This window comes from Odocoileus virginianus, chromosome 10 (assembly GCF_023699985.2).
Source record: "Odocoileus virginianus isolate 20LAN1187 ecotype Illinois chromosome 10, Ovbor_1.2, whole genome shotgun sequence".
Lineage (NCBI taxonomy): Eukaryota > Metazoa > Chordata > Mammalia > Artiodactyla > Cervidae > Odocoileus > Odocoileus virginianus.
This window is the reverse complement of record NC_069683.1, coordinates 26,513,395-26,541,022: the sequence shown is the minus strand read 5'-3', so window position 1 is coordinate 26,541,022 and position 27,628 is coordinate 26,513,395. Positions and strand designations below refer to the sequence as shown.

The following is a 27,628-nucleotide window of genomic DNA, read 5'->3' as shown; positions in this document are numbered from 1 at the left end:
AAAAAGCAAGAGAGTTCCAGAAAAACATCTATTTCTGCTTTATTGACTATGCCAAAGCCTTTGTGTGGATCACAATAAACTGTGAAACATTCTGAAAGTGATGGGAATACCAGACCACCTGACCTGCCTCCTGAGAAATCTGTATTCAGGTCAAGAAGCAACAGTTAGAACCGAATAGGGAACAACAGACTGGTTCCAAATCGGCAAAGGAGTATGTCAAGGCTGTGTACTGTCACCCTGCTTATTTAACTTATATGCATATCATGAGAAATGCTGGACTGGATGAACCACAAGCTGGAATCAAGATTGCTGGGAGAAATATCAATAACCTCAGGTATGCAGATGACACCACCCTTATGGCAGAAAGTGAAGAGGAACTAAAGAGCCTCTTGATGAAAGTGAAAGAGGAGAGTGAAGAAGTTGGCTTAAAGCTCAACATTCAGAAAACTAAGATCACGGCATCCGGTCCCATCACTTCATGGCAAATACATGGGGAAACATGGAAACAGTGACAGGCTTTATTTTCTTGCACTCCAAAATCACCACAGATGGTGACTGCAGCCATGAAACAAAAAGACCCTTGCTCCTTAGGGAAAAGCTATGACCAACCTAGACAGCATATTAAAAAGCAGAGACATTACTTTGCCAACAAAGGTCTGTCTAGTCAAAGCTATGGTTTTTCCAGTAGCCATGTATGGATGTGAGAGTTGGACTATAAAAAAAACTGAGCGCCTGAAGAATTGATGCATTTGAACTGTGGTGTTGGAGTAGGCTCTTGAGAGTCCTTTGGACAGCAAGGAGATCCAGCCAGTTCATCCTAAAGGAAATCAGTCCTGAACATTTATTGGAAGGACTGATGCTGAAGCTGAAACTCCAATACTATGGCCATCTGATGCAAGGAACTGACTCATTAGAAAAGACCCTGATGCTGGGAAAGATTGAATGCGAGAGGAGAAGGGGATGACACAGGATGAGATGGTTGGATGGTATCACTGACTCAATGGACGTGAGTGTGTGTAAATTCCGGGAGTTGGTGATGGACAGGGAGGCCTGGGGTGCTGCAGTCCATTGGGTCGCAAAGAGTTGGACATGACTGACTGACTGAACTGAACTGATGATAATGTTGTACCAAAGATTATATGCTAACTTCAGGAACGCATTGGTGCACATTTTCCTGGATTATAGTTAAAGCTGAAAAACAATTTTTCACTTTAGAAAACTAAAGGCTGAAGTAAATAGAGTAGAAAACAAGCAAATATGTAGTAAAGAAATCCATAGAAATTCAATATTTGTGTACTTCAAAGTTTTCAGAGCAGCAAAGCTGTCTAAGAAGTTCCTATTTGTTATTGGAGTGCTTTGTCACTTTCTGTTTTGGTCTTCTTGAGTACTTACTTACTACAGAGCAATATTAATGTATATTGTTCACTGTGATCATTTTAATGGGTATGTTGTTATCTATGTGTTAATCTTATCTCCTCCAAATGAGAACTGTTTTTTTTTTCACTTTGCCTTAAAATGACAAGTTTAGGTCCAAGCAGATAGTAAACCCTCAACAGCTACTTACTGAATGACTGACATCACAGAATTATACTGGTAAGACTCTAAATGAAAGCACCTAAACCATGATCATGCGTTCCAGATGATATATTGTTAAACTGTAACACTTTATTTTTCTGAACATTTTTCTTTAAAAACAAAAACCTACCAAAATGGAAAACTGGAGTTACTATGTAGCAATATAATCTCAAAGAGAATCAGCCAAAAAGTTTTTACAAGTTACTGAGATTTAAAATAATTCAATGGCAAGAGTTTCCATAAAGTTTTGATGTACTTTAGAAGTATCATAGATCAAGGTCAAAACCAACAATAATTATTAGTGCAAGCATAATTTTGGGACTCTCTTAGTTTACACATTCGTCAATCATGAATGCCTTCAAAGATTACTTACTCTAATCCCCTACCTCACACCCAGCTCAAAATTTTGAAAACAAAATTTAAATCCAAGGATTCATGGCTTTTTTTGAAAATCTAGGTTACATGGCTTTTTTCATCATGTAAAATTCCTATTCTAATAAACTCTGGATTCAGAGTTCACAGATCACTTGAAAAAGAAAGCACATACACATCTAATTCTTACCAGTTTTTCGGGTAAAAAAAAAAAAAAAACAAACTACTATGTTATTTGCAGCTGCCTTAACAGCAAACGACAATTAAATGTGTGAACAAGGTTGTCAGAATAACACTTATCATTCACACCACTTATGGAAAGGCGCTCTAAGACTTCCAGAAGCACTAATTAAAATTAACGAAAGCAACTTACGGGGACGTGTCAAGAGAGGTACAGTTTGTCATCTGCTGTTTGAAACAGAGGAAAACCAAATCGCCTCAGAGCTCCAGAGTTTTTACTCTAATGTGTAGATCCAACCCAGCTGCCACCGGCACTGAGGAACCGAGGCCGGACTCAACAAGCTAATCACCAAGGTTAGAGTTTCAACCCCTTCCATGTTACCCAACTGCTTAGAAAAGACCTGAAGAGGACGCCGGAGGGAATTTTCTTTCAGAAATCAGAAAAGGCCTGGGGTGGGGGGAGGGATCCTGTCTACTACAGAGAGGAGGAAAGTGCAGGGTCCTACTGAAAGTTGCTTGATATACCCCACCACCAGCCGCCTTCTTTTTTTTTTTTTTAACTCAACGTGAATGAAGACACTCAAAACGAGAAGAACGTTAATGACATTACCCACCTCTAGCCCCAAAGAACCCAGGAAGACCTCATCCGGGACTCAGGTGGCCCTTTCTCACCTGGGCCTTGCAGAAGTCGGCCGTCCTGACGTAAACGCACTTTTCAGCAATGCGCCTTCCGATTGGTTGACTCGGGAGGGAGGCCTCAGTCCTATTGGCTTCAAGAGCTGAGGAGGCGGGAGTTTGGAGCTGACTGTGACAGGCCCGCGGCTTAAGCTCCCAGAGTTCTCATTGGGTCAACGCGGGAAGCCCCAAGATGGCGGCGGCAGGGACCTGCGGCACCGGCACCCGGAGTACTGGGTCTGTGGTGGCGGCGGCCAGCACGAACAACGTCACTAGCTTCCAGCGCAGGGGTCCCAGAGCTAGCGGTGCCGACAGTGGCTGCTCTCGACTGGTGTCCATCGCGGGGACACGGCCGTCGGTGCGGAATGGACAGCTGCTGGTATCAACCGGGCTGCCAGCCCTGGACCAGCTCCTAGGTCGGTTCAGAACGGAGATCTGGGCTCAGCAGAGGGAAAAGAGGGAGGGGACTTGCCGGGGTAGACACCCTGACCCCCCATCTCTCTCTCACCTCTCAGCGTTCGGACTTGGAGAGGATGGCTCAGTCTGATGGAGGGGAGGAAGGGTTGCATGGAGACTTTAAATGTTGTTAATCAGATCTGGTTTTGTGCTCCCACTTTCTACTTTGGTGCCCACCAGGCTTTTTCTCCATTACGACAGGAAACCTACATGCTTCTTACCCTTACGTGCATTCCTAGTGAAGGGCAATCACTGATGATTGGAGACGATTTGGCATTCATCTAGGATCCCGTCCGGGTCTTTGAATGCACCCTTATGTGAATCCCAGATAGCCCATGGTTTGGGCTAACCTAGAGAAGTTTGTATCACTTGAGACAGATGGGAATCAATAGAAAATGCTGAAAAAAGTAACTTCCCCTCTTTCGCCGCCTGACTGCTTATCTCCTGGTTCTGAATCTTTAAACTAATCATATTGACTTTAAAAGAATGTATGTTAAAAGCTTAGGTGCATCCAAGTAATGAAAGCCTGTCTTTGACCGTAACAGACGTACCCAGTATCTGCGTTAAATATATGTATTTTTGTTTTTGTTATTTTTTCTCTATATATTTTGCTTCCCAGAGTTACATCTCAAACGATGTTTAAAATTATTTTACATTTCAACGAGAAAAAGAAGTCCAGATTTTAGGCTTTCCAAAATCTCTGGAATTTTTCTTGAGAAGGCTGCTAGAGAATATGCTTGATTAATAACCACTATGTTGAAAAGACTGAACAGATTAGATAGGTAGGACAAAGCTGCTGTGTTAATAAAGCTTGTAAAGTAGTTGATTCCTATCAGAATGCTACTTTACTAAAATTGGTCCATGTTTGTATTTCATAATTTTATTATTATAGGGTGAGATGTGTCAGTTAAGCCTTGTACACTTTCATAAAATATTACAAATGACATTGTTCCTGTACTTCCCTTGTCATTTTCACTCTGTAGTTTTTTTCCCCACAGGTAGACTTTTGAGATAGGTTTAACAATAGAAAGACCAATGAGAAAGAGTATGGCTTCTTACCTCTGTTACTTTATGACCATAACTGGATCCTGGTTATTTCTACAGTAAATTTAAATAATAAATTTGAATGTTTTCCCTTAATTGTTTCAACTCTGTTGCCTTCCTAAATTGCATGGTACTATAAATAGAAATGATTCAAAATATCTAGTTAGCAAATATTTATCTCCCTTTTTTTGCCTTGTGAGTTTAAGTTGGGGTCATCCTGTATTTAAATGTAAAACTGGGAGGCTGTTCCTAGTCCTTAATTTTTTTTTTTTTTTTGGTAACTCAGTGGAGATATGTAACTTCATTCACTGATCCTGAAACTCTCCAAACAAAAAGGTCACGTTTCTCACACTACATCTTCAATTCCTCATTAGAATAACAAAATGTAACTAGCACAGTACCTGCTACTTATAGATTCTAAATAAGTTCTTGGTTTAAAGAAAAATAATGTGTAGGAAAAAGCGTGCACAGATTATGAAACATGTAGAATGGAATTATGTGTTTGAGCTCTAAAATCAGACATGGCAATTAACTGACATGAATAGAGTCACAAAACTAGTGACAGTCTGGCTGATCTTCAGGCTCCACATTTAATGCTCTGCACTATGCTACAATTGCTTCAATTTTTTGAGACCTCTTTTCAGGTGTTTTTAACCATTTATTGAATCTAAGCCTAAAGATTTAACTGTAATAGCCTCTTAAAGCACCCACCAGAAAGGTGACCCAAAGCACCTTCCTTGTGTTTTTTACAGTGATATAAACTTGAACTGTAATTTTAAATTTCTCCAGATTTGCTTGAAGTTGGGGAATCTATTTATTTGACTCTTAACAAGATTATGCTAAAAATTAGTGTTCATTAAAATGATTGAACTAAGTATCAGTTTTTGGATATTTTGAAATATATTTTGCATGTATACAGTTAATTCTCAAATTGCACAGAAGTTGAAGACATTCTTATAATAGGAGTTACTACATTTGGAATAATAAAATGTCTAGAAATATTTTGGTTGTTAAGTTCCTAATGGCATTTTTATATTTTGATTTTCTATTTTCTGTGGCCCTTTGGAGCAAACCCTATACATGTGTTATTCATTAAACCATTGTTTGAAAGTGAAACATTTGGCTGCTAATGTGTATACACAAAAGTAAAAGCAATTCACATTATACTGTGGTTCCGAAATGTTGTTTGACTCAAGATTGTGACAAGTCTAATATAATCTTATATTGACAAGATGTAATGATAGTAGGATGCTATGACATCAGAATGATGAAACTATACTGTAACATTGTTGTTGCCTAAATATATTCTGTAGTTACTGCATAACAAGTAAATGTTGTATTGTCACTGACATACACTGCAGTGATATTTTACTACTGCCATTGTGACATTGTAATTTTAAGTGTAGATGCAAAATATATTTGAAAAGCATAAAATAGGCGAATTGAATGTTAGTTATTTGATGATATACTAGTATTTCCATTGCTTACTCCGAAGTGTTTTATAAATTTGAGACTTTTCTATTACTGCATCTTAATCTTCATGATCTAGTTGTATTAAATATTTTTATTCTTTATTTTATTGTTAGATATCGATTTATATTTCCAAAGTTGAATAATTTACATTCTGGGATTTCCTAACCCAGTTTCTCAACTGTCCCTTTCCAGAACATTTATGTTGTTATTTGAGGACGCTGTGTGTAAATATTTCATTTTTCTTCTTCCAGGAATTTCCAAGGAGATTATATAGTAGATAAAGGATTCTGGCAGAATTTCTCTTTTCCTCGAATATAAAATAGTCCATTTTAGGACCATATTGACTAACGTAGAGAAATTATCTCCCAGTCTCATCCTTCAAAAAGATATTTGAAGGACAGATGACTTCTCAGTTTTAACTGGATTAAACTCTGTGTTGTTCAGAATTTATTAAATCTTGACAGACAAGTGAGTGGAAATAGGAATTGGGATAAATAATAATCCAGGAAGACTGCCCTGAAGAAGCTTGAGGGTAGCTACCATTTTCAGCATTGCCATGAAAAAATAATTACTGGTGGGTATAGTTCTTTGCTTCATTATATTTTAATCTTCCTTCCCTGATAGCTCAGCGGGTAAAGTATCTGCCCATAATGCTGGAGACACAGGAGAAGCGTGTTCGATCCCTGGGTTGGGAAGATCCCCTCGAGAAGGAAATGGCAGCCCACACCAGTATTCCTGCCAGGAAAGTCCCATGGACAGAAGAGCCTGTTGGGCTACAGGCCATGGGGTCGCAAAGAGTTGACTACCACTGAGCACACACACATCTTAACCTGGAGTGTGGGATGATATGCATTAAGCTTGGGCTGTTTATTTAGTATCACCCCAGTTATGATATTTTAACAATTGATACCTGTACATTTAAAGCAAATGCCGCTCATTCCTTTGTAAAATTGTTTCACGCAATTTAATCAACAGAACCATTCTCATTGTTGATGGCTTTTTCTGTTTTGATTCCCATGTTTGCCCAGCCAATACCTGTGATAACCAAGAATTGTTAGGATGTTTCTTACCTAGAAAAAGTAGACTTGTTAATCATATAACTGCAATTTAATTTTAAGTGTGGCATTAATTAGGTAGTTAAGGATATTGCTGTGAACGAAGGATATGGCTGTTACATTGCCTTTTCCCTACAAAGCCTTTAAGATGCCTGTTTTGCTTCTATAATTTTAAACAAAACTACTGATTTACAGAGAGCACTGGAAAGAACTAGGATGAAAGACTTCTCTTTCCTAACTTTTATTTCTCTTCCCTTTTAAACTTTTAGCTTTGAAAAAGGAGTTGCCTTTATTGTAAAACAAGATAAAATTTATGGACCTTCATATTCTAATATATTAATTTAACCTTGTTTACCCTAAATGTATAGCTTAATTAGAGATTTGTTTTGGAAACTGTGTAGGGCTTGAATTTTCTCCCTTTAAATTAATATATCATTTTCTAACTATTCACATGAATTTTTAAAAATCTTTCCTTCGTATTTAAAAAAATTTAAAAATAGATATTGACACTTAAAATCTTAAATTTTCCAGTCTTTCTTAAGCTTTTATATTTATTCTAGTTTTAAGACAAAATAGTCGCTTTTTTAAAATGTAAAAGCTTGATGAATTTTATACTTTAAGATATCAGACTTGAAAAGTATTTTCAAGCTTTCAAACTTGTGTAAACTTACAAGTTGATGAAATATTCTCCCATATTTTTTTAGTAAGCTGAAGATGAGCTTAAACATACTTTTTAAAGTGGTCTGAGGTAAAACCAAAAGTTTATTTTTTTAGTGACTTAGAATATTGGTGATTGATATGATATGATTAAAGGGAAGAGGAGGCATTGAACAAGACCATTTTTTACTTTGTGTGTGTGTCCACCTGCGCATTGTATCATATTTAATTGGGAAACTATTTCTTGATCTGTTCTCATTATTTCACTATGAATATCGTTCACAAAAAGCATTTATTTCTCTGAATATTCCACTTGGAGGCCTTATATGAATTTCTAAGACAAGTGCTTCCTTACCCTGTTACTTTCCTGTCAGACATTTTGATGTGCTATGGGGAAAAGATATTTCTGTTTTAATTAGGAATTATTAGTGTGAAATCTGTGCTGCTTTTGAAATAAATTGTTGAATTTAAAGATGGATTGAAAGCTAACTTTTGTTGAATATATCATGTCAAGTATCTTGTGTTTAGTTGGTTAAGCTTTTCAATTTTGGGTAGGGAGAATGACTGCTAACTTATTAAAATTTACTCTACTTTAAAATATAGCTAGAATCTCAGTATATTGAGTGAGATATTGCAAAATACCTTATACTGAGTATTTGTGGGAAATGTGGTCTTACCACGCTCTAAAATGAAGTTTGGAAGAATATAGGAGCTTTTCGGCTGCATGCTTGTGTATATGGTCGTGTCAAAATCACTGTACCTCATATACATAGAATAAAAGCTTGATTTATAAATAATAAGGTGGCTTCTTATTTCCCATGACTAACCTTCCAAATCACCAGCTTTACTAGGGCCAATTCAAATTTGAGTTAGCTCAAATTCAAATTCAAAATTGAGCTAGTGAAGTTATATAATATAGCCCATTAGAAAAAAAGTAAGTTGCCTTTTTGTAAGAGACGCCCAATAGAATATTAATTTGGCTGATAAAAATGATTAAAATGTCCTCATATTATCTTGTTTTAAGTAACATTTGCATTTTCCAAACATAAAGATTTTCCATATATAATTTAATATATGAGAGATTTAAAACTTTGGTTTCCTGAATTATCAGAAACAGTGGATTGTTCAACTGGGGCAGAAAACTACCTTCGTAGTATAGTCTGATTTGCTGTTTACTGTTAATACAGTAATAGAATTAATACTGATAATACATTTATCAAATAATGTATTTAGTGTATCATGTATTGATTGTTTCTAATCAGAAAATAATTGCCAGAATGGTAAGAGGAGCTCTTACTCTACTTCTTTGGGCAAGACACCTGAGTGAGATATCGTATCATTCAGTTGGAGAACTGTTTCTTGATCAGTTCTCGTTATTTCACTGTGAATATCATTCACAAAAAATATCTACTTCTCTAAATATTCCACTTGGAGGCCTTATATAAATTCCTAATTTGAGAAGACATGAATATAGACCCAAAGAAGTTTAGATAACAGATCTAAATCCTTCCTAGAAAGATTAAGTTATGGAAAAAAGGCAGCTAACTTTTTTATAGTAGACTAGACAAGAAACTTGGAGTATCTGTTATGTGCCTGTATTATTTCATCTCAAGTACACAAAATGATAATTACTAGCTAAATATTTTCACTTGTGAGGAAAAATAGTGAAGAGTTGAAAAGTGTGATTTAAAATATTTAAAGTGGATTAAAGAATTAATAGTGGTCTATATGGAGCACAAACTGTAAAACTAAATATTTGCTCTTCTCCCAAACAGAACCTCTTTGCTCTCATCTTTTATGGTTGTTATCATCACATATATTTCAGTTTATGTTAAACTTTTAATTTGACCAACATCTGTAGTTCTCCTGTGTAGTCTGGTGTGGCTTTAAATGCTAAAATGAAGTAACTTATCTCAATGTGAAGTTAAAATACATACTTAATTCAATAACATATCCACTTTAAAAATGTAAATGTGTTTGTTCCTTTTTTAAACTATTTTCTAACAATTTTGAATGCTCTGTTTATAGTCGTAAAGTCCTCAAATATTAGATTGTATTAAGTGTGCATGCAGCTTACCAAATTTCAAATTCTTTGAAACATAACAGTTTTTTATGCTTATTTGCAAGGCAAAAAAAACACTGTCATGAGTTTTTCATACTAAGTTTTTCTATGTATTGTTTGTCACTATAAAACTTTTTGGGAAAAGATTATTATATTCTAAATGTTTCACAATCTTGTAAACAAAAAACGCTAGTAATATTGTCTTCAATTGTCCAACAATTTTTAGTTTCTTTTTAAATTAATTATACTCTAAGTTCATTTGATTCTTTGTGTATACATTTTTAAATTTTTAAGTGAACTTGTTAGCATTTGCACCAATAACACATAGTAATGCTTTCACAAATGGTTTTAGAAACAAAATATCAGTCGTCAGGTGTTTGGATGTCTATCTTTCTGATGTTCTAGTTTCTTAAAACTTGATTTTAAATTGATTTTTAATAAACCTCTATTTCAGTTATATATTTATGATCATATTACCCTAATTCAAATATAATTAAAATAGCATTTTCTAGTAAAGTTGAAAATGTGTTTTGTGATTGTGGTGATTGTGCCTCTCTTGTTTGACAAAAATATTCATCATACATTCTAAATATATTTAGAGTGTGTTCAGATTTTATGTGTGTTATTAATAATCAGAAAAGAATTTGTTTTAACTGTCAGGTTTTTTCCTCCAAGATTTGTTGAATTTGAGAATAAAAATTAAAGTGGAATTTCTATTGTAATAACCTTTCTTTCTGTGTTGTACTTCTGTTGTAGTTACGTTACTGTGCACATTTAGGTCTCAGCTATTGAGCTAATTTATTAATAAGTGCTAAATATAACATTAAAGGAATGCTTAGCCGGCTGTGTTGAATGCTGCATGGTCCTATCACAGGAGAAAGGAGGATAGTACAGTATACTATGAAAGTAATTGTAATGTGTAGTGTATAATTACATATAGTATGTAATTATTTCATAATAGCACCTTAAGCCAAGTATTGCAAAGGTAATTAAAATGTTGTTCTCAACTACAGTTTTGAAGTTGTTGAAGTACCTGTCCTTGATAATGCCTAACTTTTATGCTAAAGATAATATGAAAAGTAGATTAATTTGTTCTTCATTTTGTTTCATTTCCAGGTGGAGGTTTGGCCGTTGGAACAGTTCTTCTAATTGGTTAGTATAGCACACATACTTTGCTCTTCCCAATCAAGACTTTTCTGTTGTGTGTAATGATTTTATGGGTTTGCCTTTCTGAAATTAATTATATAACACTCTACAAGAGTTAAGATAAATTAAAGAGGAATTACCTTATGTTTAATTTAAATTAAAATATTAATCTGAACTTGAACTGATTTAGAAAAATACATGTGAAAATGTAGCTCTTATACTTAAAAAGTGTTCACAGTGCCTTGTCTTCCATTTGTTTTAAAAAGATGAAAATAATGCTGATCTTTTCGGGAATCTCAGTATTTAGAGTGGGATTGTTATACTGATTTATTTGATAATTTGATGTACACATAAGCCCATTGTATATATCACAGATTTTTTACCTACTTGTCTTCTTATTCAAAGAAAAATGACAAGGATAAATCGCATTTTTGTTCATCTTTAAAGCTTCCATACTTCTTACTTAAATATACATACATAACCCAATTTACCTTGTTTTAAGTTTAGATCACAGAATGTTGGAATTGAAATAAATCTTGACAGTTATGTTAATCCAGGCTCCCACCTGGCCATGGGACACTTTTTGGATACCAAACACCATTTGAGTACAGATGATCTAGTTTAACAGGCTTCCCTGGTGGTTCAGACAGTAAAGAATCTGCCTGCAATGTGGGAGACTCAGGTTGGATCCCTGGTCAGGAAGATCACATGGAGAAGGAAATGGCAACCCACTCCAGTATTCTTGTCTGGAATATCCCAAGGATGGAGGAGCCTGGCAGGCTACAGACCATGGCATCTCAAAAGAGTTGGACACAACTGAACAACTTCACTTTCACTTTATCTACTTTAAAGGGCTCATTACTTCACCAGTCAAACCTTTGTTATTTGAAAATGTGTGATTAACTAGAAAGTTCTTTATGTTAATTTTTAATTTGTATGCCTGTGATGAGTTTTTTGTTCCTAGTTTTTTGTCCTCTGATACTCTTTCACCTGACACTCTTAAAATATTTTAAAATAACAATTTAATCACCTCAAATCTTCTCCAGACTAAGTAGACATAGTTTCTTAAACTGGTTTTTATGCATCGTGGTTGTCACACTCCTTATTCTCCTGGTTATTCTCTTGTCACACCTTCTGCTCTAGCATTGTCTTTTTGTGCACAGAACTGAATATACTCCATGTTCAGTATGCATGCTTGTGTGTTCAGTCATGTCCAACTCTTTGTGACCCCCATTGTCTGTAGCCCGCCAGGCTAGGCTGTCCATGGGATTATCCTGGCAAGAATACTGGGATGGGGTCCTGTTTCCTCCAAGGTGTCTTCACAAACCAGGGATCAAACCCTCATCTGCTATGGCTTCTGCATGGAAGGCAGATTCTTTACCACTGAGCCACCTGGGAAGGCTGAATTTAGTATGACCGATGCTTAATTCTAGAAGTGGTGGGAACTCAAATATTTGTACCTAAGTAATACCCATGGAGGCATTCAGCACCTTGCTTTTTCTACTAAATATATGTTAGAGAAAAAACACATGGTCCATGGGAGAACGGAATGGCAAACCACTTCAGTATTCTTGCCTTGGGAATCCCATGAATAGTATGAAAAGGCAAATAGATACAACACTGAAGATGAACTCCCCAGGGCGGTAGGTGCTCAGTATGCTACTGGAGAAGAGTAAAGAAGTAGCTCTACTTTTTCTCTACTGATAAGGTTAACTCATTATCTTCTGTTACAAACAATCCTATTGTACAAATTTTATATGTATAAGGTTTGCATTTATGTATAAATATCTATAGAATAAGTTCCAAAATATAGGCTTGCTTGAGAGAAGCATGTGAAATTGTATTAGTGACTAGATTGTTCTCCCAAGAAGTTATACTACCTAATACTTCAGTCAGCTGTTGTAACTAGGTTACCTTCACCCTTAACAGTGTTGTACATTATCAAGGATTTTAATCTTTATCAGTCCAAATAGGTGAAAAGTGGAGAATGGGATTTCTTGATTTGAACTGGAACTTTTCTCTTTAATGTACAAAAATATAGTGAGTTATTGTAGTGGTTTAAAAAATATGCAAGTGAATTTTTATTCTTTTCTCCAGGGAAAATATGTATGAATGATACTAAGAATCCAGTGATGATTGATAATCATTCTGAAAATTTTCATTGAACACCTGCTTGCATGCTAGATACTGGGGTTACAAATATAAATGAGTCATTCTCTTTCCTTAAAGAGGAGATATAAGTGAAGCAAACAATAATAACATAAGTTAATATGATAATACATGTGTTTACTGTTAATATATTTTATGGTTGGTTGTAATTGTACAAGGAATTCCTGTTGATTTTTGTATATCAATCTTATAACCAGCACCTTTTGAATTGTTTATAGATTCACTTGAATTTTAAGTAGGCAGTCATCTTCTGCAAACATTGGAGATGTTATTTTATAACAGATTCTGGTGTTTTAAGAGTGGGTGCACCCATAACAAATATAAAATAAATACATAGTAGTGGCTTTCAAACCAGGCAGTAGGCAAAGGCTACAAGAATTTTAAGGAGTATATTAGAGACTTGAATCACTATAAACAGATGGTTAGTAGAAATCTGTAGTTTGAGGACACTGCCAATGAGAATGTAAAGGAAGATGCCTGTTACTGAAAGCTGGAGGACGGGGATACTGGTTATGCAGTGGCAGAAAGCTTAGTGATGACATTGGCAGTTATGTGGAAAGAACACATGCCTAATGAAGCTGGTGATCTGAGATTTTTTTTTAATAATAAGTAATAAAGGAAAACTCAAATAAGAATAAAGTACAGTGACAGATTTTTTAAAAGTCTATGTATGATGAAGTATCAGTTCACCAAGTATTGCCCTAGGTATTCAGTAACTATTTATTGAATTAATTATTGAACAAAACAGTACAGCAAATATAAAGCAAAGGCCGCCTTTGTAGAGTCTAGTCTTTCCATAAAGCTAATGTTCTGAATTATCTCATTATTGTTTTTGCACTACTATCATTTTCTCAGTGTATAAGATTTTTAACGATATGTATAATTTAAATGAACTTAGATTCATGTTGATGTTTGCTGGAAACCAGTGCAATACTTGTCGATGTTTGGTAGAAACTAATGTGATTTCCCTTCAATTAAAAATAAATAAATTTTTAAAAAATTTTTTAAGTAAACTTAGTTTTATTGTTACCTTGGTTTTTTTTTTTTTAGGAAATCTTAAAATTTGGAAGCATTTTTACATTTCTTTGAAAGATTAGATTAGCAGAAGGAGTCTTATCTACTAGGTTTTCTCCTTTTCTCCATTTTCAAGTAAGTACAACATATACAGTAGGTGAACTCTGCCTTAAGAAAGGGTGAATGGTCTAAATGTAAGCCAAGTATGAAGATTTAAGGTCAGAGGTTAGGAGCTTAGGGCATTACTATATGCTTGTCACTCAAAGATTTTTTTAAATTCCACAAATAAGGAAAATACTTATATCTCAGTTGGTAAAGAATCTGCCTGCTCCATGCAGGAGACCTGGGTTCAGTTCCTGGGTCAGGAAGATCCCCTGGAGAAGGAAATGGCAACCCACTCCAGTATGCTTGCCTGGAGAATCCTATGGACAGAGGAGCCTGGCAGGCTATAGTCAATGGGGTCGCAAGAGTTGGACACGACTTAGTGACTAAACCACCACCACCACCAAAGTATGAAGGTGATTTTCGTTAATTAATAACTTTCACTGTAGGCTGTGAATATTTCTAATAATTTTCTCATTTACCAAGACAGTTATGTGTACCAGTGTGTACATGCACTTGTGTGTGGGGTAACAGAGTAGTGGGTTTACAGTTTCAGAAGCAGTGTAACTGGAAACTGCACACAGCACTGCCAGAAAACCCATGATAGGGCTATTTTAGACCTTTGGAATGCAACAAAATAAATGAATATGAATATGTAAAAGGCCATTCTCTGAGGAAGAACTGAGGGACTCCTACCTGTGCTTTGAAAATCAAATAAAGAGTTTTCTTAAAACATGTTTCATTCTTTAGCACTGGGAAAGGTTTTGAGATGTTTTATGTTTAGATAGCTTTCTGACAGTCTGGCTCACATGTAAATTTGGCGCACCTGAAAAGTATCAAAAGTGAAAGCATAGCGTAAATATTGAAGTTCACACAGCCTCTTTTTACATAAAGGATCTTGAGCTATATGTAGAGATATGAAGCATTAAAGAGATTTAATAGAAATCAGTAATTAAGATACAAGTTATGTGAGATTTAAGAACACATTATTTTTAATCTCTTAAATTAATTATGTAATTCTCATTCTAAAAATAAGAGATGAGTGATACGCTTTTAAACAATGAATGTGTGTACTTCTGTATTAGTTACCTATTTCTGTGTAACAATATTAACAGAAACTTAGCTAGCTTGAAAAGAACACAAGATTTATTATCTCACAGTTTCTGGGTCCTCTGCAAGCAGACAGTCTAGGAGTGAGTCAGGGCTGGGTTCTCACTGAAGGTTTGGCAGAGGATGGGTCTGTTTCAATCTCCCAGGGTGACTGACCACATTCAGTTCCTTGCTGTCAGCCAGAGCCACTCTCTCACAACATGGCATCTTATTTCTTCAAGACCAGTAAGGGAGACAGTCTCTCAATGTGACACATGTTACAGTTTTATGTAACAGAAGTGATGTACCATCACCTTTGCCATATTCTGTGGGTTCAAAGCAAGTTAGAGGTTCCATCCACATTCAAAGAGAATTCAAAACACAAAGGCACATACCAGGGAAGAGGATCATGGGGATCACCTTAGAATCTGTCATACTTTTCCTAGTTTGAATTTGTTATTAATTTCATACAATTGCAAAAACTAAGCAGTCCCAATATATCTCTCACAGGACAGTATAGTATTTTCTCATCAGTTGTCTTCAAGCTCTTTGAATTTGCTGAGCTGTGTTTTTCTTTTACATCATGTAATAAATTCTGAGCATTTTCCTTATGGTACACAAATTGGTTAACTACAACCTGTTTCCTGGCGCTTTATCTATAAAGAGTTATTGAAACATAATCATACTCTATTTATTTGCACATTCTAACTTTTTATTTTCACTTACAAGAACAGAGCTAAGTAGATTCAACAGAGACTGTATAGTTCACAAGCCTGAAATATTTATCCTTCTGACTCTTTAGGAAAAAGCTTGCCAATTTTCTGTTTTATATGATTATATCTTGTGTTCTCCTTAATTTATTTTATAATAGTAAAACATGTTAGAAGACTAAAATAAGACAAACTGAACTGTTATCAGTAGAGTTCTTTGGGAAAAAAAACTACCCAACCTTTTGTCCTAAAGCATTTGAACAACTACTGTATGTTCAGCACTGTTAGATAATATTCATCTTGGTTTTTACCCTTGATGAACTTAAACTGGCTGTTGGTTGCATGTGGAGTAACTATGAAGAATATATATATAATGTGCAGATATTTGTGGAGGCCCAAGAAATATGTTGTTTAGTCTCTTAAGTTGTGACTGACTCTATGACCCCATTGTAGCCCGCCAGGCTTTTCTGTCCATGGAATTTTCCAGGCTAAAATACTGAGGTGATCACCATTTCCTTCTCCAAGGAATGTTCCCAACCTAGGGATCAAACCCAAATGTCCTCATTAGCAGGCGGATTATTTTCCATTGAGCCACTAAAGAAGCCCCAAAAGGGGTATGAAAAAGTTTAAATTGAATCAAACTATGGGCAAAAGTTGAGAGGAGGTGAATGGAGATGAGTATTCATATGTAAACTATATAAACACGTGCATAGGAGAGAGGATATCAGCAGAGTATATTCCTGTAGTAAAGAGGCAAAAGCGCTTCTAAAGGAGAGCATATTCATTTAGAACTAGTCAGAGGGAAAGTTTGGCCTACTTTCCCTGAGACAGACTCAGGGAAATACTACCTACTTGTAGCATTCAGATTATGAAACTTCAGAACCCATATACCAGCTCCTCAAATTGCAGTGTGCCAGGCTCAGGCTGCTGTTACCTTTTATTCACCAGATCCATCATGCTTCACTTCCTAATTACTGTTGGTCATTGTCCAAAAATTAGGTTGTTCTGATGATCTTATCTTCTCTGTTACTTTTATCTTCATAATATTTGGTATTTTTTTCTCTGTAGGCTCAATTTCCTAGTATTCCTATCTATTCTAAACCTTTCCAGTTTGCCTTCTATAACCCCCATTTCATACAAAACACACTCTTAATATCTTTAAATCTTATCATTAAATATTCTATTAAAACATTTAACATTAAGTGAGGATTTACTGTGTGCTGGCATCATACTAAGTCTTTAATGTGTATTTTATCATTCAATTTAGCAGTAGTCAGATGAGGTGTCTATATGTTACAGAAGATGAAATTTTGAGGGAAGCCAAGTAACTTATCCAAGGTCATGCACCTAGTAGCTGAGATGTACAGTCAAGTTTTTCTGACATTAAATCATCACTTTATACTAAAACCTGATAACTCATCTTAAAAATTCTTTCTGGAGTGAGTTATAAATCTTTAGTTATTCTTCTATACCATCTTATTGCTGTCATGTACTGACTTCCTAGTTATTTCCGTCATTTATTAGAGATGATCATGATCTTCAACCTTAAGAAGGCATTGAACATTGGCCAGCAATGTAGGTGATTGTACGCTAATCACCTCCTTTTCATTCGCGTTAACCTCAGTGGCCTTTTAAAACTCTTTTGTCCTCAAACATCAGGTAGTACCACTTTTTCCTTCTTTTCCTGGAATGATTTATTTCATATAGAATTAAGAGTCTGTCTCATTGAAAACAACTTCCCACCATCAATCCTCAAAGCTTAGCTCTATTCACAAATAGAAAGATGAACTGCATCGTCTACTGTTAGAGAATCATCCTTGCACCTGCACTTTAGATTTTTATCCTACTACCTTTGCAAGTACCTGGCAATATAAATTTTCATTTCTTATCACTACTACATTTAAGTCCTTTTCTATGTGCACTTGTTTTTCAAAGGAAGAGATTCTCCCCCCTTAACTCTGACTCTCTAATTACTGCTTTTCCTCTTCTCTTTTATACCCAAGCTTGTTGAATAGTCTGTAACATTTCTTGTGTGGTTTAGTGATATTTCAGTGATTGGCTCAGTCTGTTTTAGGCACTTCAGTTCGGTTCAGTTGCTCAGTCATGTCCAACTCTCCGTGACCTCATGAACTGCAGCATGCTAGGCGTACCTGTCCACCGCAAACTCCCGGAGTCCACCCAAACCCATGTCCATCGTGTCAGTGATGCCATCCAACCCTCTCATCCTCTGTCGTCCCCTTCTCCTCCTGCCCCAAATTCCTCCCAACATCAGGGTCTTTTCCAGTGAGTCAGCTCTTCACATCAGGTGGCCAAAGTATTGGAGCTTCAGCTTCAACATCAGTCCTTCCAATGAACACCAAGGACTGATCTCCTTTAGGATGGACTGGTTGGATCTCCTTGCAGTCCAAAGGACTCTCAAGAGTCTTCTCCAACACCACAGTTCAAAAGCATCAATTCTTCAGCACTCAGCTGTCTTTATAGTCCAACTCTCCATCATACATGACCACTGGAAAAACTATAGCCTTGACTAGACAGACCTTTGTTGGCAAAGTAATGTCTCTGCTTTTTAATATCCTGTCTAGGTTGGTCATACTTTCCTTCCAAGGAGTAAGCATCTATTAATAATTTCATGGCTGCAATCACCATTTGCAGTAATTTTGGAGCCCAGAAAAATAAAGTCTGCCACTGTTTCCACAGTTTGTCCATCTATCTGCCTTGAAGTGATAGGACCAGATGTCATGATCTTAGTTTTGTCAATGTTGAGCTTTAAGCCAGCTTTTTCACGCTCCTCTTTCACTTTCATCAAGAGGCTGTTTAGTTCTTCTTCACTTTCTGCCATAAGGGTGGTGTCAGAGGTTATTGATATTTCTCCCGGCAATCTTGATTCCAGCTTGTGCTTCTTCCAGCCCAGTGTTTCTCATGATGTACTCTGCATATAAGTTAAATAGGCAGGGTGACAACATACAGCCTTGACGTACTCCTTTTCTTATTTGGAACCAGTCTGTTGTTCCATGTCCAGTTCTAACTGTTGCTTCCTGACCTGCATACAGGTTTCCCAAGAGGCAGGTCAGGTGGTCTGGTATTCCCATCTCTTTCAGAATTTTCCACAGTTTATGGTGATCCACACAATCAAAGGCTTTGGCATAGTCACTGAAGTAGAACTAGATGTTTTTCTGGAACTCTCTTGCTTTTTCAATCCAGTGGATGTTGGCAATTTGATCTCTGGTTCCTCTGCCTTTTCTAAATCCAGCTTGAACATCTGGAAGTTCACAGTTTATGTATTGCTGAAGCCTGACTTGTAGAATTTTGAGCATTACTTCACTAGCGTGTGAGATGAGTGCAATTGTGCGGTAGTTTGAGCATTCTTTGGCATTGCCTTTCTTTGGGATTGGAATGAAAACTGACCTTTTCCAGTCCTGTGGCCACTGCTGAGTTTTCCAAATTTGCTGGTATATTGAGTGCAGCACTTTCACAGCATCATCTTTTAGGATTTGAAATAGTTCAACTGGTATTCTCTCACCTCCACTATCTTTGTTCGTAGTGATGCTTCCTAAAGCCCACTTGACTTCGCATTCCAGGATGTCTGGCTCTAGGTGAGTGATCACACCATCATGTTTATCTGGGTCGTGAAGATCTTTTTTGTACAGTTCTTCTGTGTATTCTTGCCACCTCTTCTTAATATCTTCTGCTTCTGTTAGGTCCATACCATTTATTTCCTTTATTGAGCCCATCTTTGCATGAAATGTTCCCTTGGTGTCTCTAATTTTCTTGGTGAGATCTCTAGTCTTTCCCATTCTATTGTTTTCCTCTGTTTCTTTGCATTGATCACTGAGGAAAGCTTTTTTATCTCTCCTTGCTATTTTTTGGAACTCAGCATTCAAATGAGTATATCTTTCCTTTTCTCCTTTGCTTTTTACTTCTGTTCTTTTCACAGCTGTTTGTAAGGACTCCTCAGACAGCCATTTTGCTTTTCTGCATTTCTTTTTTGGGGGGATGATCTTGATCCCTGTCTCCTGTACAGTGTCAGAAACCTCTGTCTATAGTTCATCAGGCACTCTGTCTATCAGATCTAGTCCCTTAAATCTATTTCTCACTTCGACTGTATAATCATAAGGGATTTGATTTAGGTCATACCTGAATGGTCTAGTGGTTTTCCCCACTTTCTCCAATTTAAGTCTGAATTTGGCAATAAGGAGTTCATGATCTGAGCCACAGTCAGCTCCTGATCTTGTTTTTGCTGACTGTATAGAGCTCTCCATCTTTTGCTGCCACTTTCTTTAATATAAGTCTGAATTTGGCAATGAGAAGTTCATGATCTGAGCCACAGTCAGCTCCTGGTCTTGTTTTTGCTGACTGTATAGAGCTTCTGCATCTTTGGCTGCAAAGAATATAATCAATCTGATCTCAATGTTGACCATATGGTGATGTCCATGTGTAGAGTCTTCTCTTGTGTTGTTGGAAGCAGGTGTTTCCTATGACCAGGGCGTTCTCTTGGCAAAACTCTATTAGCCTTTGCCCTGCTTCATTCTGTACTCCCAAGGCCAGATTTGCCTGTTACTCCAGGTGTTTCTCGACTTCCTACTTTTGCATTCTAGTCCCCTATAATGAAAAGGACATCTTTTTGGGTGTTAGTTCTAAAAGGTCTTGTAGGTCTTCATAGAACCATTCAGCTTCAGCTTCCTCAGCATTACTGGTTGGGGCATAGGTTTGGATTACTGTGATGTTGGATGTTTTGCTTTGGAAATGAACAGAGATCATTCTTTTGTTTTTGAGATTGCATCCAAGTACTGCATTTCGGACACTTTTGTTGACCATGATGCCTACTTCATTTCTTCTAAGAGATTCCTGCCCACAGTAATAGATATAATGGTTATCTGAATTAAAATCACCCACTCCAGTCCATTTTACTTCACTGATTCCTAGAATGTCGACATTCGCTCTTGCCATCTCCTATTTGACCACTTCCAATTTGCCTTGATTCATTAATGAGCAAGTGTAATTCCATTGCCATATGACAGCCCATGAAATATTTGAAGCCAGCTCACTTGCATCCCTTGGGTCTCTTTTTCTTCAAGGACAATACTCATTTCTCATGCTTTCCAGTCCCTTCACCATTCTGGTCACCCATTTGGAAGATGCTTTAGTCCGTGTAAGTCCTCAAATGAGATATATTATTATCAGTCTGGTCAGCTACCATAGGATAGAATAGAACAATTATCTCTCTCAAACTAGAAATTGGACTATTAATATAGGCCAAAACTACATTTCCTTTTTGGCAGTTCTGTCACATCGTTATCATTTTTGTCTGCCCAGTGTTATGAGGATTTATTAAGTAGATTAATGAAATGCTTATTGTACAATCTCAAAATTTTTCATAGTATTGGTAATTTTCAGCTTCAACAGCTTAAATTATTTTTTGCTTTTTTTGCTAATCCCTCAATGGGTAATCTTCCCCCCATTAGCTTTTGCTGCCCCATGGAGTCGTTGAAAGAGTAGGCTTGATAACTGTTATAGTGTTTGTGTGTGTGTGTGTCTACGATAGGATATGTTTTCTGCCAAAGTATAGTAGATCTGACTGAGATGACGAGACAAGATAGATTTTTGTTTTTCCCTTAATAATTATAAATATTTGCTGTGTACTATGTGCCCAGTGGGCCTGCCTGGTGGCTCAGCAGTAAAGAATTCACCTGCCAATGCAGGAGATACAAATTCAATCCCTGGGTCAGGAAGATTCCCTGGAGGGAGGAAATGGCAACCCAGTCCAGTGTTCTTGCCTGGGAAATCCCATGGACAGAGGAGCCTGGTTGTTTATAGTCCATGGAATCCTGAAAGAGACACAACTTAGCAACTGAACAACAACAATGTGCCCAGTACTAGTGATATAACAGTAAGATGTGTTCTCTGCCATGAGGAATTTTTAGCTTAGTAGGGAAATTTCAATAATGTGTATTAAATACTAGTTGTAGGCGTTAACACTACGCCCAAGTCTGATCACGTCATCTAGGCTTGAGGAAAGCTTCTCCAAAAATGAGGTTATCTAATCTGAATTTGGGAGGATTTAAGGGAATTAGCTAGCCAATGAGGTGAAGTCATTTATACTAAAGTCCTGAGTTCAGATGCAGTATGACTACTAGAGATAGTAATTTAAGATATGAATATAGATAAGATCAGTAGGGATTTTATGTAGATTTTTTTAAGAAGTCAAGACCCTTAATCATTTAAGAAATAGGTAAAAAAGTGGGAACTTTGCCATTTAGTTTAGTTGTTTTATGTCTTCATTGATGATAAATCATTCAATATTTTTTATAATCTACAAGCGAATATCCATCTTTTACACAGTGTGTGCATGTGTGCTCAGTTGCTTCAGCTGTGTCCAGCTCTTTGCAGTACTAATGTGTATATTTTATTCCCCATCTGAGTATTGTACGCTAAATCACTTCAGTCATATCCAAATCTTTGTGACCATATGGACTGTAGCCTGCCAGGCTCCCCTGTCCATGGATTCTCCAGGCAAGAATACTGGTGTGAATTGCCGTGCCTTTCTCCAGGGATCTTCCCGACCCAGGGATCAAACACACATCTCTTATGTCTTTCGCATTGGCAGGTGGGTTCTTTACCACTAGTGCCACCTGGGTATTGTGTGTCCTCAATTTTATAAATAATTATTTCTATTTTTCTAGTTAAATAATGTTGTCTTGGACGGTAACAAATCCACCTGCAATGCAGGAGACATAGGTTCAATCCCTTAGTTGGGAAAATACCGTGGAGGAGGGCATAGCAACCCACTCCAGTATTCTTGCCTGGAGAATCCCCATGGACAGGGGAGCCTGGCAGGCTGTAGTCCATAGGGTCTCAAAGAGTTGGACATGTCTGAGCAATGAAGCACTGCACAGCACAGTTAAATAATTTAGGTTTACTTTTTTTTTTCTTTACTGAATAGTTATTCAGTGACAATTATATACCTTCTAAAGGAAAACAATAATCATATATTTTGTTATACCACTTTTAGCAAGTATTTTTATTTTTGCACATTAAGCTCTCCTCCTTGGCTACAACCATGCAGAGACTGTACACCACACTAAAGGATCTAGTTCTTTCTCCCAGGAGCAATGAGAAACCACTAAAAGATTTTAAGTAGGGAAGTGACATAATCAGGTTTATATTGAATTTTTTGAAAAGGTCACTGCTAAATTGAAGGAAGATTAGAGTGGATGCAAAGAAGTAAGAGGAAATTGCAGTCATCTAGCAAGAGCAGAGCTGTTGGGAGCAAACCTAAAGGAGAGACATTGGCGTGGAGCAAAGTGAATTCTCAAAATAGTTTGAAAATAAAACAGGATTTTAGGCATGGAGAGAAGGGTGTATTGGTGAGAGGGAGAGAAGAGGTATTAAGAATAAATTCCGATATTCTAAAACCTGAAGCACATTTGATGGAAGAAAACATGAGTTTCTACATTCTATGTTGGACATATGGGATTTAGAGCACTTTAATGCTTCTGTATTTAATAGTAACAGAAGCCGGAAAGTGACATAAAAGTCCATATTGGGGAGAGGACTAAATATTGTAAATTATGAGACATAAATTTACTAGAATATTATGCCTCTTAAACATCATAGTTACAAGACTATAATTCATGTGAGATTAAGTGGAAAAATTGGGATACAAAATTCAATAATAATTGTAACCATCCTACTGTACAGCACAGGGAAGTATATTCAGTATCCTGTGATAAACCATGATGGAAAAGAGTATGAAAAAGAATAGATACATGTTAACTGAATCACTTTGCTGTGATCTTAATTGTGGCTCACAGGCTTAGTTGCTCTGCAGGATGTGGTATCTTCCCGGACCAGGGATCAAACCTGTGTCCCCTGCATTGGCAAGAAGATTCTTAGCCAGTGTAGCAAGAAGGTTTATAGACAAATTACCACATGGTAATTTAGATATGCCACAGGAGACCGTTTTAATAAACTGCCTTTACTGAATTATAATTTACATATCAATATGATAAAACAGACCCATTTTAAATGTGTATTTTAGTGATTTTTTTACAAATATATATACTCATGTAACCACCACAATAATCACAATATAAACCATTTCCAGCATCCCCCCTATATTTTCTCAGACCCAAATATTTCCTAGTCCCCAAAGACCTAACATCTTTCTGGCACTAGAATTTATAGTTTTGCTTTCTCCAGACTATCGTATTAAGGCAGTCGTATTATATATACTTTTTACGTCTGACTTTTTTCACTTAATGTTTTTGAGATTCATGTTGTTGCCCATCTATCAGCAGTCCATTTCTTTTGTTGTTGAGTATTATCTCATTAGTGGACATACCATCTGTTTTTCCATTCACTGGTCGATGGACATTTGTGCCATTTCCAGTTTTTTATTTTTACGGAAAAACTGTCGTAAACATTATGTGTACATCTCTGTGTGAACATGTCATCTCTTATGGGTAATAAGCAGGAATGGAGTTGCTGATTCTTATAAGTGTTATGTTTAACTTTATAAGAAACTGCCAAACTATTTTCCAAATTTTACCATTTCACACTGCCTCTAGCAATATAGGAATGTTTTATTTGCTCCACATTTTTTCAATACTTGGTATTGTATTTTTATTTCAGCTATTTTAGCAGGAATGTAGTGGTTTTTCAGTGTTTCAGGTTGCATTTTTTTGATGTTTAGTACCATTGAACACCTTTTCACAATCTTGTTGACCATTCATATATCTTCTTCGGAAGACATAGTTATTGTTCCACCTCATATCCTTGTTTTAAGGAGAAAAAATATAAAAGCATTTGAGTATGCTTAATATAGTAGAATTCTGACTATAATTTTTTTTCTTTCTTACAGAAGAGGATAAATACAACATTTATTCTCCTTTGCTCTTCAAGTATTTCCTGGCAGAAGGAATTGTCAGTGGCCATGCTTTGTTGGTTGCATCTGCAAAAGAAGACCCTGCTGACATTTTACAGGTATAGAACATATTAATTCAAATATTATGTTTCATGAAAAAAATATTGCTTATGTATATGTAAGCAAGATATATATTTGTGTATGTGCAAACTGTATTTAAATATATTAATGGGACCTCACAAGTCTTTTTTTCTCTTGAAGAAATGTATCAGATTTATTTGAACATATGGTCTTATTTTTAGAGTCTTGAACAATTTTTTAACTTAAAATTTTTATCAGAGTGAGGAAATTTTAATAAGCTATTTAAAGCTGAGGGTAAACAAAATTATTATTAAGTGATGGTGTGAGAACTTAATAAACTAGCTAAGTAAAGAAAAACAACTGCAAAATGTTGTCAGATTTTATGTTAACCAGTATTCCAAAGGTATAAGTTGGAAGGATGATACAGAAATTAGAAGTACTCATTTATTAAAATTACTTTGTTTTGAGAATGCCAGAAGTTATTTTCTTCTAAGAAATAAGCAATAATACTAAAATATGTGATTAAAATATTGAGTTGGCCAAAAAGTTCCTTTGGATTTTTCCATAAGATCTTAAGGAACTTTTTGGCCCACCCAGTACTATATCTTTTTGTCAGAGCATACTTTTTACCTCAGAAAAGGCAATTGTGACTTTTAAAATTCTTAATTTCTTTGTACAGAATGGGATCTCAGTTTTAAGCCATGCTTTGATTAGAACTCATAATCTAAAGTCATTTTTTTTCCTCAGAGGATATTTTAATTTCACTGTATAGTTTGCAAAATGGCAAATGAATAAGTCATTTATAAAAAATCTGTAGCATGACAAATACTAATTTATAATAACTATCAAGAGACACCAACAAATTTCTACTCTCAAACATAAAAATTATTGTAATATTGAAGTCAAAACTAACATGGTTCTTTCCTATGGGTCAGACTTTGTTTATCAAATTAAAATAAATCCAGGAGAAATGGAAAAGGGCATGGCAGCCCACTCCGTATTGTTTCCTGGAGAATCCCCATGGACAGAGATACCTGGTGGGCTACAGTCCTTGGGGTTGCAAAGAGTCGGACACGACTGAGCAACTAACCACCAAAGAGAAACCCTTTGTATAATTTTCCAGATGATTCCCTTCTGATTGAAGAGCCTGTTTTCCTTCGTTCTTATTTCTACTGTTAATTCTTTGTGATATTTTCTTTCTTATTTTCTCTGTTTGTTTATTCTTTTGTTTCTTTTCCCTTTGACCTTAATCGTTTTGGTCAGTTTCCTAACAGTAGTCTCCTTGTGAGAAGCAGTGGAGTAAAGGCCAAAATCACTGTTGCAAAGAAGCTATTATAGGTTCTTCACAGCCCATTTCACAGTATACTGAGCCTAAAATCTTATATCAGACATAGCTGATATATAGGATTTATAGCTATATAGGAAATTTTTGCCAAGCCATAGGCAGGAAGGCCTATTTCTATGTGGTTTTTTAAATGTTTGATTTTTTTTTTTTTTTACTTCTTCCCTCTTCCAACCTGTGTAACTGATGTTAGAGCCTATACTATACTTCTACATTTTGCCTTAGAGAACTACCTTCTTTTATTTGAAAGCCAATCTGTGACACCTTTATTATGTACCGTGATTTGTACAGTTCAATTCAGTTGCTCATTTCTGTCTGTCTCTTTGTGACTCCATGGACTGCAGCATGCCAGGCCTCCCTGTCCATCACCAACTCCTGGAGTTTACCCAAACTCATGTCCATCAAGTCTGATGCCATCCAACCATCTCATCCTCTGTTGTCCCCTTCTCCCACCTTTAATCATTCCCAGCCTCAGGGTCTTTTCCGTAAGTCTGTTCTTCGCATCAAGTGGCCAAAGTATTAGAGTTTCAGCTTCAACATCAATCCTTCCAATGAATATTCAGGACTGATTTCCTTGAGAATGGACTGGTTGAATCTCCTTGCAGTCCAAGGGACTCTCAAGAGTCTTCTCCAACACCACAGTTCAAAAGCATCAATTCTTAGGTGCTCAGCTTTCTTTATACTCCAGTCTCACATCCATACATGACCACTGGAAAAACCATAGCTTTGACTAGATGGACCTTTGTTGGCAGAGTAATGGCTCTGCTTTTTAATATGCTGTCTAGGTTGGTCATAACTTTTCTTCCAAGGAGTAAGCATCTTTTAATTTCATGACTGCAGTCACCATCTGCAGTGATTTTGGAACCCAAAAAAATTAAGTCTGTCACTGTTTCCACTGTTTCCCCAACTATTTGCCATGAAGTGATGGGACCAGATGCCATGATCTTAGTTTTTTGAATGTTGAGTCCTAAGTCGACTTTTTCACTCTCCTCTTTCACTTTCATCAAGAAGCTCTTTAGTTCTTCTTCGCTTTCTGCCATAAGGGTGGTGTCATCTGCATACGTGAGGTTATTGATATTTCTCCCAGCAATCTTGATTCCAGCTTGTGCTTCATCTAGTCCAGCATTTCTCATGATGTACTCTGAATATAAGTGGCAGGGTGAGAATATAAAGCCTTGAGGTATTCCTTTTCCTATTTGGAACCAGTCTGTTGTTTCATGTCCAGTTCTAAATGTTGCTTCCTGACCTGCGTACAGGTTTCTCAAGAGGCAAGTCAGGTGGTCTGGTGTTCCTATCTCTTTTAAGATTTATCCAAGTTAGTATTAAAATATTTCAGTGTATTTTAGATATCCTTCTTTGGAGTATGTGAAGGATTTTGAAATTATAAAATAATTTCATCAAGGTTTCTTAAGCTATGTAGTCTTACATGCAAATAATTAGATTCTCAAATCTTTTTTCATAGAGTTTATGATGTACTAGAAAAAAATGCAAAGCTGGAGTCAAAAAACATAGACTCTTATTAATGTTGACCTTGTGACCAAAATAGATGAATAAAGACCAGAC

The 27,628-nt window shown here is 36.3% G+C and overlaps 2 protein-coding genes across 9 annotated transcripts in view; one reads left to right on the top strand and one right to left on the bottom strand.

The window, feature by feature from the left end:
* The window catches only part of IMMP1L (inner mitochondrial membrane peptidase subunit 1), a 75,453-nt gene extending 72,564 nt beyond the window's left edge, over nt 1-2,889 (bottom strand). For 2 of the 5 annotated variants that reach the window (XM_070473229.1, XM_070473230.1), the window contains exon 1: nt 2,742-2,829. The gene's annotated coding sequence lies outside the window, so the exon portion shown is untranslated. Of the gene's footprint in view, nt 1-2,741 lie in introns of all 5 variants that reach the window. The other 3 variants (XM_020892326.2, XM_020892325.2, XM_020892328.2) reach the window with 3 other exon arrangements.
* A 64-nt stretch (nt 2,890-2,953) lies between these two features.
* The window catches only part of ELP4 (elongator acetyltransferase complex subunit 4), a 223,181-nt gene continuing 198,506 nt past the window's right edge, over nt 2,954-27,628 (top strand). For 3 of the 4 annotated variants that reach the window (XM_070473222.1, XM_070473221.1, XM_070473224.1), the window contains exons 1-3: nt 2,954-3,218; nt 10,666-10,701; nt 24,640-24,761. In XM_070473222.1, the coding sequence (XP_070329323.1) occupies nt 2,996-3,218; nt 10,666-10,701; nt 24,640-24,761 (381 nt within the window). In that variant the 5' untranslated portion in view covers nt 2,954-2,995. The remainder of the gene's footprint in view (nt 3,219-10,665; nt 10,702-24,639; nt 24,762-27,628) is intronic. The other variant, XM_070473223.1, reaches the window with a different exon arrangement.